This window comes from Xyrauchen texanus, chromosome 41, assembly GCF_025860055.1.
Source record: "Xyrauchen texanus isolate HMW12.3.18 chromosome 41, RBS_HiC_50CHRs, whole genome shotgun sequence".
Taxonomy (NCBI): Eukaryota; Metazoa; Chordata; class Actinopteri; order Cypriniformes; family Catostomidae; genus Xyrauchen; species Xyrauchen texanus.
Window position 1 is genome coordinate 5,099,221 of NC_068316.1, and position 16,866 is coordinate 5,116,086.

The 16,866-nt window shown below is 36.9% G+C and overlaps 1 protein-coding gene across 1 annotated transcript in view; it reads right to left on the reverse strand.

Annotated features, from left to right (window-relative positions):
- LOC127634290 (obscurin-like) overlaps positions 1-16,866 on the reverse strand; it is a 62,777-nt gene that overhangs the window by 25,007 nt on the left and 20,904 nt on the right. The window contains 6 exon segments of the mRNA XM_052113781.1: positions 5,390-5,668; positions 6,146-6,415; positions 7,242-7,511; positions 14,080-14,346; positions 14,714-14,980; positions 16,513-16,776. Coding sequence (XP_051969741.1) covers positions 5,390-5,668; positions 6,146-6,415; positions 7,242-7,511; positions 14,080-14,346; positions 14,714-14,980; positions 16,513-16,776 — 1,617 coding nt within the window.

Genomic DNA, 16,866 nt, shown 5'->3' on the forward strand with positions numbered 1-16,866 from the left:
CGTTAAATTTTTATAAAAATAAATGTAATGTCTTTCCTTCTTTTAGTTTCTGTCTGACTTGCACTTGACGAGTAAATATTGACCAGGCAAGGTTTTGTTTATTCAGTTGCCATGACAACTAGGTTCGCGCATATGCGCCTTCCAAGGACTTCTGAGAACAGAGCGCGAAATTGCGATGCTACTGCCCTGATTAGGCAAAACTGTCTGATTCCATTCAGTGCAAGTCATCAGAATAAGGTAAATGCCCTGGCTATTGTAATCTATTGTGCTGTAGGTGTTTTGCGTTTAGTTTTAAAACTGAATGATATCAGCATTGAAAATTGTTATATATTTTTTTATTAATTAGAAGATGAATTCCATGTAGAGATACATGCAGTAGTCCCAACATTTAGTTTCTTATTTTAAATGAAACTGTGTTTTTTTAGTTGGTAGATCTTATTGAGTTGGTCATTTAAAAGTAGATCATCACACAAAAAAGTGTGGGCACCCCTGGCCTAGAGTATGCCTGATTTTCTGCCTGTCATTTCATCTTGTGCACAATTGTGTGTTCTAACCATTCAAAGTTTACTCTGTTGAAGTCAGCCAATACGAACATGTTCAACACATGCACGCCATGACTGCTTTGTGACATTCTTTAGTACGGTCAACTACAGGAACATGCGCAGATGATGCACACAGGGATGCATGGTTACAAACAGGGTTTGGGGGCCCAAGGTGAAAATGGGCCCACCGAAGTGAAAATTGTCATAACTTTAAAACGTCAATTGAACCAATGCAAACGTGATGAGCAGATTTACATTTTTTTATATAAAGCACTATGAAAGAAGCATTATACTATATAGCTTGGTAGATGACATATAACGTGTCCAATAGCTTTTTCCCAACATGAAGATGTTAGGTTAAAATATACATGTATGCATAAGGAAATATGAGTGTGCTGTGAAGTCACCATTTTATTGCCTTATTTTGATCACCTGTCAACCTTTTTCTAGAAGTACAAATAAACCAATGCCTCAATTGATATGAGGTCATGGAAATGACAAGTATGATAATTACTGGGTAACAATTTACAACAAGGTTTGCATTAGGTATCATTAACAATTTATAATACAATTTTACAGCATTTATTCATCTTGGCTAATGTCAATTTACTGTATAAAATACAATTGTTTATTGTTTGTTTATGTTAGTTCATATTGTATTAACTAATGCTAAATTATAAAATGTTAATGTTAAGCAAGGACTAGTAAAAGTTAAAATTAACATTAACTAAGATTATTAAGTATTGTTCATTGTTGGTTCATGTTAACTAATGGAAAGTAGTTAACTAATGTTAACAAATACAACCATAAGTATTACCCATTAAAATAAAACAAAATAAGAAAATGCTGTTTAAAATAGTTTGTGGCAGGGTGGAGGGCAGGGCGGGGTTGTGATTCCACACAACCGGTCCCTAATTAGGCTGGTGAAGCCCGAGAGGGATAAAGGCGACCGGAGATGGCAGTACGGCAGAGAAAGAGTGTTACGGGCAGCTGCCCGACACCTGTGTGTGTCCTTTTGGTTCAATTTATTATTAAAATATTATTTATATTATCAAGCCTGTTCTAGCCTCCTCCTTTCCATTGAATGTGTTACATAGTTTTAGAAATAGTTAGATAGTATAGGACACTGCTGACAATGCTTGGCATTCAATTTCATCTACCCACATACAGTTGAATTCAGAAGTTTACATACACCTTAGCCAAATACATTTAAACGTAGAAAACTAGGTCTTAGGTCAGTTAGGATCACTACTTTATTTTAATAATGTGAAATGTTATTTATTTCAGCTTTTTGTATGTATCCACTATTTCTTTCAATTCATTCCCAGTGGGTCAGAAGTTTACATACAGTTTGTTAGTGTTTGGTTGCATTGCCTTTAAATTGTTCAACTTGGGTCAGCGTTTTGGGTATCCTTCCACAATATTCTCAATATAAGTTGTAATGTTGGCCCATTCCTCCAGACAGAACTGGTGTAACTGAGTCAGGTTTGTAGGCCTCTTTGCTTGCACTCACTCTTTCAGTTCTGCCCACAAATTTTCTATCGGCTTGAGGTCAGCGCTTTGTGATGACACTCCAATACTTTGACTTTGTTGTCCTTAAACCATTTTGCCACAACTTCGGAGGTATGCTTGTGGTCATTGTCCATTTGGAAGTCCCATTTGCGACCGAGCAAATTTGGTTGACATCTTGAGATGTTGCTTCAATATATCCACATAATTTTCCTTCCTCATGATGCCATTTATTTTGTGAAGTGCCCCAGTCCCTCCTGTAGCAAAGCATCCCCACATCATGATGCTGCCACCCCCATGCTTCATGCTGTTCTTCGGCTTGCAAGCCTCGCCCTTTTTCCTCTAAATATAATGATTGTCATTATGGCTGAACAGTTACATTTTGGTTTCATCATACCAGAGGAAATTTCTCCAAAATGTAAGATCTTTGTCCACATGTGCACTTGCAAACTGTAGTCTGGCTTTTTATGGCAGCTCTGTAGCAGTGGCTTCGTCCTTGCTGAGCAGCCTTTCAGGTTAAGTCGATATACTGTAGGACATGTTTTACTCTGGATATAGATACTTGTCAACATGTTTCCTCCAGCATCTTCATAAGGTCCTTTGCTGTTGTTCTGGGATTGATTTGCACTTTTCGCACCAAACTACGTTCATCTCTTGGAGAAAGAATGCATCTCCTTCCTAAGCGGTATGGTGGTGTTTATACCTGCATCATATTGTTTGTGCAGATGAACATTGGTATGTTCAGGCATTTGGAAATTGCTCCCAATGATGAACCAGGTTTGTGGAGGTCCACAATTATTTTTCTTAGGTCTTGGCTCATTTATTTAGATTTTTCCATCATGTCAAGCAAAGAGGCACTGGGTTTGAAGGTATGCCTTAAAATACATCCAAAGGTACACCTCAAATTCAGTACACTTCCTATCAGAATCTAATTGGCTAACTGTCTAAAGGTATGACATAATTTTCTGGAATTTTCCAAGCTACTTAAAGGCACAGATAACTTGGTGTATGTAAACTTCTGACCCACCGAAATTATAATGTAGTCAATAAAAAATGTATCAATCTGTCTGTAAACAATTGTTAGAAGAATTACTTGTGTCATGCACAAAGTTGATGTACTAAACAACTTGCCAAAACTATTATATTTGATAATATTAAATATGTGGAGAGGTTTAAAAAATTGTTTGAATGACTTAAGTGTACAGTTTGTGTAAATGTTTAGGGGAAGTGACACAATTAAGCCCACCAAATCTCAGGTTTACATGTGTTCTTATATAAATGTTAACAGCCTTCTAATAAAAAGAGTATTAAATCAAAGATTAATCTCATCTAAACACTCATGTCATGTTAACTGCAAACGTGAAAAGTCTGGAGTGGGCTTAAGGAACATATAAGCCCATTTGTTCTTAATAAGCCCACTATCCTTTTAAAAATGTAAATGCTTCACATTTTACCAAATAAACACCTCAATTATTTATTTATTTTTGTGGATTTAGATCTCATACATCATAACCAGTAACTTAAATCTTTAATATCTGAATCTAACAGTCCTTTATAATTTTGTTTTCTGTCTTTTCACTTTTCTCCCTGCGGTGAAAAAATATTACGTTTTTTGCATTGACAAGGTGTTCAGTTTAATATGAGGTTCAATGGGTTATTTGCTCAGTTGGCTTATTAGGAACAATAGAGGTCAGTGGAAAATAAACCTCAGTAATTTAAAGTAGAGTCAAGGTAAACTTGCAATATTTTCATGTATAAAAACCACTATTTTACAACATAAAGCATGTTTGTTATTGTTCTTTAAACAAATAAAATAATTGGTCTGCTTTTAAGTTGAGGAAACAGGCTTTTTAAAGGATCTGTTCCATATAAACCCACATGAAAACAAAGTTATATTTCTGGATTATAATTACAGACAGAGCACTACATTTTATTTGAGCTCAAGAAGCTTCTTAAATATGTTCATTTAATGTGTTTATCAGCAGCTTTTATTCATTTATTTTCTTTTACTGCATCTATCTTTGTGAGCATCCCTCAGACAGTGTCTTGCACTAGCTCCAGAAACTCACAAAATCCATCTTTTCAAATACAAAGTATTACTGTTAAATACAAAGAAAATGATGGAATTATGTACAAACAAAATTACATATTTTAAACTTATTTTAAACACAACACCTCGAAATATATATTTGTAAACAAATGTAAAGACTAAACGCATACCTCTTAGAGAGCAGAGATCTTTTGCAGATAAGATGGTTTGGTTATTTTCTAGATTAATTGCTCATATTTTCAAATTTTTTTTGCATCTGTATATCGACAGTGTCTGAATTTCTTCCACAAATTATTTTTGAGAAAACGTGAAAAGCCCTAATGATTTGTCAAGTGCTGTTTCTGCTATGCTTTACACAAAATAAGACTCAAATAGCCACAAAGCAATATTTTTCTGTGTTTCTGTAAGGCGTACATGCACATTATTCAGCAAAGTGTGCGATCTGTGTCTAATAATACTGTGAAAAGAAGTCACATTCCAGTTCCTAGCAATGCTTTGCCTTATGAATAATTTGTCACGGTCATGTCACTCTGTCAGTCTGGGTATTTGTCTGACAGGACTGTGGCCCTCTGCCCCAAGTCTGGACACCTTTTTCCACTACAGGGTAGTTTATGTTTGTTTTCCCCCTTGTGGGAGTTTTTTTTTTAAATGTATTTTGTATCTTTTTGTGATTATTCAGAGCTCATTTTATACTTAATATTTAGTTTTACACCATATTTGTAATTTGTATGTTAAATGACCAGGTCTACATGCTTTACAGTTCTCCTGAGTGTGTGCACTATAGAAACTATTGGACTGTGGAGAATTTAAAAATAAAAGTCATAAATATTTCTTAATCTTATGACTTGTTCATTTACTTTCTTTATGCATTTGTGGGGCCCCCCCAGGCACGTCGGGGCCCTAGGTGGCCACCTGTTTCACATGTTTGATGGGCTGGCCCTGGTTACAAAAATTATGCTGACATGGACCCTGCTAATGACAACATTTAATCCACATGCACTATGCAAGACAAGTAGCGGCAAACAGACAAACCGAAGCATACTTTTGTTTTACTTTATATGAACCAAAAGTGAACTGACTATTTAAAAAAGTGAGAGCCTTGATGTCCAAGTGCTAAAAGAATTTAACAAAAGTTGACCCTAACTCCTCTTCCTCAAAACACAAGATATTGGAGTGTAGTTAACGAATGGCCAAAGCAAATGGAATGAGAGCAACCAGAAGCCGTGTGTTATTACTGCACAAAATTAGTGCCACTGGTAAACACTGATAGCCAATAGTGATCCTTTACCTTTCGGTTTCTCCTGCACCATCAAGTAGGCAATGCTCTTCTCATGGCCAACCACAAAGGCTACATCACCTGAATCATCGGGTGTGACCATTTTCAGCACAAGGCTATGTTCTCTCCCTTGGCAGCTGATCTGATTCAAGTCATTGTTTTGAAGGTGGTTGGAGCCGAGCCACCATTCGACATTCGTAACCCCTGTACAAGACACTTCACACTGGAAGATAGCATCCTCACCCGTTATCACAGTCACATCCTTTAATTCTTGTGTGATTTTTACACATTCTGGGGATGGATGGAAGGAAGGTGATGAAAGGGACTATTGAGGTTCTTCCAAAAAGTAAAATTATGTAAATATCCAACTACCAATCCCTGCCTATCTACCAGATGTGAATTCGAATTTGAGAGGGTGTTATAATGGACTTTTACTCCCCCAGACAGTTCTAATTTATCATAACAAGATTGGGATTTTGACGTGACATTGCACAGTTAAATCCCAAAATAGAGGAGATTATTCTTCATGAGTTCACTGATGTTTTTCTTTACATGGTGTATTCTGATTACTTGGATTATGCCATACATAGCAGCTAACAACATAACAATCTAAAACACTTCATGTACTGTATAAATAATTTAGGATACCCAGAGATGTATGTAAATATGTACTTTTCTCTCCACAGAGGAACAATGTGAAATGTGCAAACATCGAGAAATACATCAAGACAGAGGAGCCCATCTCTAAAGATGAATCTAGCTTGTTACCTTTGACGGTCAGTGTGGCTTTGCTTTGTTTGTGTCCTGCTTCACATATGTACTCTCCACCATCTTCCACTGATATCTTATGGACCACCAAAATTTGTATTGTGCCATCCCTCTTTATATAATACTTCTTTCCATTAGATAGGACTTGTGTGCCCTTCTTCCAGATCACATTGTCATCAGTGATGGAGGTCTCGCAACTTAATGAGGCATCTTCCCCCTCGGTGACTTCTTGGCTTGTCAACTCCTTTGCAAATGATAGCACTGGGATTGCTGGCAGGAAACATAGAAATAGAGACTATAGGAAAAATTCTTAAAAGTGCAACACCCCAAACATGCATATTAGTAGATCATGAGGTGGTAACAAAAAATTTATTCTTATCGCAGTCAGAAAAAAGGTAAACATAACCTTTGTTTACTTGAATCAGAAATCCAAAACTTTTTGCAGTACTTAGCAGTACTTTTTGCTGTTATAGTTCAGTTAAAGCAAAACCAAATGGTCAAAATACAGAATGGTCAACTTTAAATAAACTTGGGTCAAATTTAGGTTATTTCTTCTTTTACATCTAAACTCAGTCTTAATAATTCAATCAATATAATAAAGCTCAATTTCCAAACTATCAATGCTCAAGATAAAACAAGTTATATTTGACAAGTCAAGACAAGACAAGACAGATCATTCACGTGCATTGACATATTGTTGTGCTGTGGTTATTGCTTTGGTTTGTGGTGCAGATAAAGTATGGAATGGATAGTCACATGTCAAGGCAGTGTTCAGTACCATCTGGTGGGGTACTATAAGAATCTAGCCAATGTTTAAAATGCCTGTACGATTATATAAAATGGATTATAATTTAAAATATTTTGAAACCTGCTGCTTTAAAGCATGCATCCTATAAATGAGAAATAAAAAAACTGATAGAATGTTACAATATATATATATAAATGGACACAGGATGAAGCCATTAATAAAGTGAAAGGCACACTGCAACATAGTGCATGTGTTTGAAATACAAATGAAACTGATGGATAAAGGTCAAGATGTAAAATGAATTGGAACAAGATGGTCACAGAGATTTTCAATGATTTTCAGTTTTACCTTTGACAGTAAGACAAGCGAAAGAAGTGTGGGCACCGACATGGAAGGACACCGTGCCCGAGTCTTTCTGGGTGACACATCTTAGTGTGAGCGTGTGCCTTTTGCCCTCTGCTTGGATTTCATTCATCTCATTGTTCTGAAGTGGGACGTCTTGAAGCGTCCACTGAACAATGGGTGCATTGTCATGAGAGACAAGGCATTCAAAATGGACGTCCTCACCTTCATTGACAATGCAGCTCTTCAAACCAGTTAAGATCATGATTTCAGGTTCTGTCCAACACAGACCAGTAAATGTAAAGTCATGTTTGAGTAAAAGAAAGCAACATACAATTTAAAGTAAATTTATGCCAAATGCAGAAACAATGGAAGTAGTCAAAAGGTCAAAACCTCAAATACCTCAGCCGTAATATCAATTTAACATTACAGTGTCAATTTCCAGATATTTGCAAACACAAATCAAGGCTAATCTGTATTTTGTTTTGTTCAACAAATATTTCAACCGGTTATGTTAAAAACAGCTATTCTTGATTAAAATTATGTGTAAATTGTATAGATGAAAGTGTAAAATTTGATCATGCTAATTTTACTTAAATCTCTCCAGCCTAAATGATCTGCCAGAATGAATATTAGGAGTGCTTGAGAGAAATGTTGTTTACAGTAACTTAAATGTGCAGGAAAACGTACACAGTGAACATGCTTAAAGTTATCTGAGATCAAGGACACTGAAAAACAGTAGAAAAAGAAAGGAGATGTAGATGAGAGGTCAAGGTACAGATGGTATGGTGTGGTGATCAAAAGATGATGATCGGGTAAGTTAGGAGGGATGAGGATCTTTATCAGGTAATTCCTACCCTTCACAGTGAGTTTGGCAGATATCCGATCATGTTCTGTCTCACAGGAATACTCTCCAGAGTCTTCTCCTACCAGCTTGTAGATGATAAGCTCAGCCACTGTCCCATCTTGTTTGAGCTGGTATTTGCTGCTTGCTTCTATTATAGTCTTGCCATTCCTCCAAATAATTTTGGCTCCAGGTTTGGTAAGTTCACATTGGAAAACTGCATTTTCTGCAGCCTCAGTTTCTAGATCTTGCAGAGTCGTTTTAAAAAGAATTGGATGTGCTGCAAAATGGTGTGTATGTAAAACAGGAGTTTCAATTTCACAATAAAGAGAAAACATCTGCAAAAGATTTAGGATTACGATAACTTTACTTGGACAGAGGGTTTACTGCAAGCCTACCCTTAACTTCAAGATGTGCAATGCTTTGCCGGTCTCCACTGTCACAAATGTAGTCACCAGAGTTTTCGGTGTCAACATCATTTATAACCAGTTGGGCTTGGTGGCCATTCTGCTTGAATTCATATTTAGCACAGGGGCAAAGGCCAATTTCACCCCTACGCCACTTAACTGGAATGTCTGGTTTGGAGAGCTCACACTGGAAGATGATGCTCTCTCCCTCAACCGCTGTCTGATTTTTAAGCTCTTGTGTGAAAATGACTGGAAGAGCTGCCAATTCAAAGAGTAGTATAAGATGCCAGAGATTTACTTCCATAAGCAAAGATTATGTGCTTTGAGGTATATACAGTACAGGATTTTCCAAACAAGTAAGACTAAGACATCATCCATTCCAGAGTTCAAACAACAATGAAATTTAAAACTTTAGGGATGACCAGCACAATACACCAATTCATAATAAACTAGAGAATCATTCATACTTCCAAATATGGGATCAATATGACTATGCGTTTAAATATGGTCACGATTGATGAAGAAATTGAAGAACTTGGCTTCTCCTACCATTAACCTTGATGTTGGCGGTGGTCATGTTGTCTCCACAATCACAAACATAGTCTCCAGTATCTCCAGGTTTGAGGTCAGTAATCTTCAGTTCAACAGTAGATCCAACTTGCTTAATGATACAATTTCCTCCAGAATGGATCACCTGTGTTCCTTTCCGCCATACCACAGGGACTCCAGGTTTTGAGAGCTCACAGAGCAAAGTAACATTGTCCCCTTCTTGACACTCCTGGTTTTGTAACTTACGTTTGAATACCACTGGTAATGCTGAGGAATCAGGCAAATTTGTTGAACCAGGAACATCTTGTGAGATCATATATACTTGGCATTGACAAAATGTCTTCTGGTAATAGATGTTAAACATTCTTCTACTAAGGTTTTATATATTATAACAAACTTGTCAGGTTAAAAAAGAAACCAACACTATAATCTAAATGATATACTACAAATCCTAAAAACAAGTCTACATAAGACTAGCCAATCCACAGCTCTATACCCTACCATTAAATGATGACATTGCTAGAAGACACCTTTTAGCATTGAGATCACAAAACAAGCAGTTTCTAAATTGATGAAGGGGTTTCAAATAGTAGCTTAGTCCTACCATTTACTTTGATGTTGGCGGTGGTCAAGTTGTCTCCACAATCACAAACGTAGTCTCCAGCATCTTCAGGTTTGAGATCATTGATATTCAGCTCAACAGTAGAACCAACTTGTTTGATGAGGTACCTTCCTCCAGAATGGATTACCTGTGTTTCTTTCCTCCAAACCACAGGGACTCCAGGTTTTGAAAGTTCACAGTGCAATGTAACACTTTCCCCCTCTTGAAGCTCCTGGTTCAGTAGCTCACGTTTGAAGACCACTGGTAATGCTGAGGAATCAGGCAAAGTTGTTGAACTAGGAACAACATCTTGTGAGATAATTTATACTTGATCTTGGTGAAATGTCTTTGGGCGAAAGATGTAAACATTCTTCTGCAAAGGCTTTAATTCTTGTATTTTAACCATCTTGTAAGATTTTTTAGCAAAAAATCAGCCATCATGATACAAATAGAAAACTATAAACCCAAAAAACAACTTGCTACACAAGACTAGCCCATAACCAAAGCATATTCTACCATTAAATGAGGACATTATTAGAGAGCAGAATTTTAGATCACAAAACAAGCGGGTACTTCATTGCTGATGGGGGTTTAATTTGCTCAAAGTCCTACCATTGACTTTGATGTTGGCAGTTGTTATGTTGTCTCCACAATCACAAACATAGTCTCCAGCATCTTCAGGTTTGAGATCATTGATCTTTAGCTTAACAGTAGATCCGTCTTGCTTGATGAGGTACTTTCCTTCAGAATGGACAACTTGTGTTCCTTTTCTCCATACCACAGGGACTCCAGGTTTTGAGAGTTCACAGTGCAAAGTAACACTGTCTCCCTCTTGAAGCTCCTGGTTCTGTAGCTCACGCTTGAAGACCACTGGTAATGCTAAGGAAGCAGGCAAAATTGTTGAACCAGAAATGCCATCTTGCAAGATAATTTATACTTGACATCAACAAAATGCCTTCTGCTGAAAGATGTCAAATTATTCTTCTGCAAGGGTTTACCTCACATATTTTAACAACCTTGTAAGATTTTTAGCAAAAAGCACAACTACAATGAGATCAGTGAAAAAATATAAACCTAAAGCAACTTTGCCAAAGCCAATCAACTTATTACAGAAGACTAGGTAATACACAGCACTATATCCTACCATTACAATAAATGAAGACCGCATTTATCTGATATTGCGACCACAAAACAAGCGGTTTCTTATATTCTTATTTGAAATCCCTTTAACAATTAAGTTAATTCGTACCATTGACTTTGATATTAGCTGTGGTGATGTTGTCTCCACAATCACAAACATAGTCTCCAGCATCTTCAGGTTTGATATCAGTGATCTTCAATTCAACAGAAGACCCAACTTGCTTGATGAGATACTTTCCTCCAGAATGGATCACTTGTGATCCTTTCCTCCATACCACAGGAATTCCAAGTTTTGAGAGTTCACAGTGCAGCGTAACACTGCAGCCTTCATCACATGCTTGGTTTAGAAGATCTTGTATAAACTGAACTGGACGAGCTGTTGAGGAAAGCACTGATTGATTACTTCTTATGTAGAAAATGGAATTTGCAACAGTCAATATTTAAACCATTCTCTCTGATCATGGTCCTTTCTAGATAATACACCTAATAGAAAAGTTGTGAAATCTCATACGTACATACAGTATAGCATCAAAGCAACAACAGGTTATATATGAATCCTATTATGTCTCCAGTATCAACATAAAAGAAAGTAGGAGTGTATTTTAAAGAGATAATTTTAAAGGTTTAAGACAATAAAATTCTCACTTTTGAAGTTGACAAAATGCAGAAAATGTTTGCATCAGTTTGCATCCATGGAAATAAAGCAACATGGTTTCACCAAAGTTTGAAGTTTTAGCCTATGTAAAGAGCCAATTCCTTTTTTATTTGTTTTTATAGAACTTACATAATTGCTTGACCGCAAAAGACTACTGTGTTGAATCTAGAGAGGGAAGTCAAAATGCAAACAGTCTGCAGAATATGTGAGCAAATGGCTCCTGAACTAATCAACAAACAGGATGCAATTGCAGACCTTTCAAACAAGTTCACAAGAAAAACAAGCACGCCCGGCACAGTTAAAATTTTAATACCACCAATAAACTATTATGACTTATGAAATGCAAAGAGCCACCACACACTAACAGTAATTTGATAATAACCACATCAAAGCTTGTGGAAGTGACCATCACAGTAATCCATTCTTAGACACCAGTACAGACATTCCCATTCCAGCTGCTAAGAAGATTAAAAATAAGGTGACCAGAACGTTATGTGTGCAAATATTCTGTCACTACAAACACCATCTACTCCCGTTCTCTTCATCTCTGATATTGTTTGACACTCTAAGTAGAGTCAAACAGTTAAAATAAACATTCTGCTTAAGTATATAACCATCAAGGCGGCTGTGGCTCAGTTGGTAGAGCGGGTTGGCCACTAATCGCAGAATTGGTGGTTCGAATCCTGGCCCACACGACTCCACATGCCGAAGTGTCCTTGGGCAAAACACTGAACCCCAAGTTGCTCCCAATGGCAGGCTAGTGCCTTGCATGTAGGTGTATGAATGGGTGAAAGTGTCACAGTGTAAAGCGCTTTGAATACTGTTAAGGTTAATAAGGTGCTATATAAGTGCAGACCATTTAGTAAAAAATAAATAAAACCGGAGCAGAAACTGTGTTATGTTTAAAAAGTGCCACTTGTTTGCCAGTAAATTTGAGAGCAGCAGTTCAGGAAATTGTCTCAAAATGTTTAAAAAGCTTAGGCTACTAAAGCCACAACAAGAAATGTGGAAAATATGGTCTTCAGAAAGAATTTGCAAAGAGGTATTGATGTACTAGCAAGTGTAAATGTCTTATGAAAGCTAAAACTATAAAAATGTAGACAGCACAACATGGAGTGCACAGACAGAACAGTAGTTATAATGCAAAAGTGAATACTTGGCCACACATCACACATGCCCCATTCACATAAAGCATTAATAAGTTCTTTAACTGAAATTGAAGTTGCCATTAGCACATAAAAGGTGCCGCAGATCTAACAGGAAATGCACATCAGTCTCATACCACTGAGCTCCTCCTGCTTCTCTCTCTTCTGCTTCTGAAAGTTTGTTTCATGGGCAATAGGAGGAGTTGGGACCTTTGGAGCTGACGAAAGAAACTTTCAAGTAAATGGTGGCCCTTGGCCATAAGCAAGAGTCATAAAACACACAAATAGCAATGCCCGTATCAACCATATAAATCAATGACAACGGTGGCAAATTCAGAACATGCAGATGTTCTACATTAAAACGTATTCTATAGCAACAATGGCGGTGGAATGAAAGCCTAAAAATCCTGAAGGATTTAAAACAGCTCAGCACAGAGCATCCAAATGAGAAGAATTCAAGCTGCTGTCCAAAAAGACAAAACACAGAAGATCTGTACCATAGTTCCGTACCATTGACTGATGCCCCCTTTTCAGTGGCCTGCTTTGGAAGTCCTGAATTGTATGAGAGTGTTTGAGCATTCAGAACTGTGGCAAAAGATTTTCTCAGATGTAATCACAGACATTAACCAATCATAACCAAGAAAATGTCAGAGAAAACATGTATCCAAAGCATAGTCAGGCCACTTGCATTCAATGTTACTTTCATTGCTCTTACTGTCTATGCCAGAACATTTTATGATAAGTGTATTCTATCTAATTGTGAATGTCCAAACATTTATGAAGGAATTGACTGCACAAGAAAGCTGCTGACTAAAATATATTTGAATTATAACCAACAAATGGAGAGATTAATGGAAGGACACAAACCAGCACAAAATCTGAGACAAACTCGTGACCAACAAATATTTGAAACACAGTTGGCAGTGGTAGATATATCTATAGCGGTCTCTTTTGCTGTAATAATAAGAAATGTTTTATTTGATATATGAACTTACAAAATGTATAAATGTATATGCTTCTCTGAAGACACCACAAACTGGAAGAAACAGTAAAACACACAATGCTTTGGCAATACCCAAACAGCATATCAGGCAGAGCCACAGCAGGATTTAACAAATTATCAGAAAGTTATATCTAAAAATGTGCTAAACCAAGCCTTTGTTCTGTGTAAGACACTTGATATGAGTGATTACATATTTGTTGGCCTCTCAATTAGGTTGAAAACCAAATTTGAGAATGGTAGCAAACAAAACCACTAACAACACAAAAAGGATAGGAGTAATATGTAATGTACATTTATCATGAAGACAATGACAGCAATGGGGAAGGCTGTACACAAATCGAATTCTCTGAGAGCAAGAAATTAAAACTTCAAGATGTTCCAGAGAGACTGTCCATGCATGTACTGTAAGATGCTTTGTACAAAAAGCGTCTACCAAATGACAATTATCCCAGTTCCCAAACAACAATAAAAACTCCTAGAAAAACATGAATGGTTCATACCCTTGATCTTCATATTGGCTGTGGTTTTCTTGTCCCCACATACACATGTGTAGTCTCCTTCATCTTCAGCTTTCAGATCAGTGATCTTCAGCTCTACCTTTGAGGCAGTCTGCTTGATTATGTACCTCCCCCCAGACTGGATGATCTGGTTTCCTCTTTTCCATTGCACAGGGACACCAGGTTTGGAAAGCTCGCAGGACAGTGTAGCACTGCCTCCTTCGTCACACTCCAGGTTCTGTAGCTCATTTGTGAAGACCACTGGCAATGCTGAGGAACCATGAAAAGATTGAGGAACAAGATATTGAACCATAATAGGCAAACAGCATAAGATGAATAGCTGGATTGAAGAGAAGTTTTGAGACTATGGGACCTTCTTGTAACATAAGTATCCTTTCCAACCTTGACAAAAGCACCAAAAAGGGTTTTGTGGTCACAAATCCCCAATAATAAAGAATCACTGTTAATACCACAAATCTTGCCTTAACCACAATAAGAAAAAACCCTGATCAACATGACAAAATTTGTGTCAAGTGACAATAACATAGAGATAAACTGTATCTAAAACAGGAAATGGATAGAATATAAAATAAATGGGATTATGACGGTGTGTGTTTATTCAGCATGTCATTCCTACCATTGACTTTAATGGTAGATGAAGTCTTGTTAAAGCCACAATCACAACTATAGACTCCAGCATCTTCAGGTTTGAGATTAGTGATGTTCAGCTCTAAATTAGATCCAACTTGCTCAATGTGGTACTTTTGTCCAGAATGGATCACTTGTGTTCCTTTCCTCCAAACCACTGGAACTCCAGGTTTGGAGAGCTCACAATGAAGACTTAAACTGTTCCCTTCTTCACACTCCTGGTTCTCCAGTTCTCGTTTGAAGATTAGTGGTAATGCTGAGAAGCAATTGATGTTTCAATAATGTGTTAGTATAAATTACTCAGCACATAAAATACAATTTGACATGGAAAAATGTCTAAATTGCCTCAGAGACAACAAAATGACAAAGACTGAACATCTTACAAGACAAGATTTGCATTACCATTTATCATTTTTGTATTTGTTTAGTTGACATGTTGATTTCAAATAAAGATCCATTAAAAAACTAACCAGAAATAGTAAGTTTTGTTGCAAATAGTGTACATTTCTTTGTAAAACAAGTGTCTACCAAATTATAAGTAACCCAGTTACAAAACAATAACATAAAACTAAACAGGTTGTCTGTGAGACAACCTATGAGCTAGAAGGGAATAATTTGATTGAAAATTATGAAGGTACTCCCAGAAAGAATAGAAATGGTTCAAACATCATGATCTATAACTCTGCATAAAATAGAATGGTATCTACGCTAATATTATTTGTATCCCGTGATACCAGAACCTGCCAGATCCAGCTCTGTTCCTGCTTGGTGTCGGACTCCAATGCTACGTGGCACTGAGAGATGACGACAAAGTCTGGTTAGCACTAAAGCTGGTGCTAACCAGACATCACTTCAATCATTTTGACTACAGAGGATGAACTGATGCCAACTACAACTGTAAGACATCGGATACTACATATACCACTGCCTGAACCTTGGACTTAGGATGGACCCCACCGAACCTCACTGAAATGACCTACCGGTTGAACTGCGATGCACCTCACTGATCTCTGCCTGCATCACCTTTGTCTATTGATGGACTACACTCTTGAAATGGAATACAGTACATAGTCTGTCATTTAACTGCCAACAAAAGCCTTTATCAGCCAACAAATGAAGGACAATGCATCAATGTGCATCAATGTGAACTTCTGCAGTTAACCCAGGATGGACTTCAAATACATTAGGCATTAATCTTAAAGTTCATAAAAAAAATTTACTTTTATTTTTAAAACACGCGTACTTAATTTACAAATTTAAAACCATGACTTGCACTGCACATAAATAACAAATACAGGCATTATATTCATGATGTTAGCCAGAGGGGAACTGGCCCCCACAGTGAGTCTGGTTTCTCCCAAGGTTATTTTACTCAATTAACCAACATCTTATGGAGTTTTGTGTTCCTTGCCACAAAATACATTTTGTATTAAATTGTATTAAATAATACAATTACTATTTAATTTCTATACACATTTTACAATCATATTTAATCAAACTACACAATGATCACTCTAAGACTTTATAGAAATTACAGTTTCATTTTATGTTTTTGTTAATGCATGAATTCCTGTAAAGCTGCTTTGAAACTGTGTGTTGTGTGTTGTGAAAAGCACTATACAAATAAAAAATTACTTGACTTGATTTTCATATTGTCTTTGGTTTTCTAAACCAGTAAAGGGCAGAAAACCAAAAATAAATATTTAATGGTTAAATTGAAAATAAAAAGGCTTAGTATGGAAAAGAGAGTCAAGACATGCACATTTAAAAGGTGAAATGGCCTCATACCCTTTATCTTAATGTTTGCTGAGGTCTTTTTGTCCCCACACAAACATGTGTATTGGCCAGCATCTTCAGGCTTGAGATCAGTGATCTTCAGCTCAACAGTTAGTCCAACTTGCTTGATGAGGAACTTTTCCCCAGAATGGATCGCTTGTGTCCCTTTCTTCCAAACAACAGGAACAGGTTTCGAGAGTTCACAGTGCAGTGTAACATTGTCTCCTTCTTCACAATCTTGGCTCTGTAACTCACGTTTGAAGACCACAGGTAATTCTGAGGAGCAATTGTGAGATGAAATACACAAAGGTGTAAAACATTAAGATTCTATGGACAAGACCAAGTAACCAGCAAACTTACACTGTT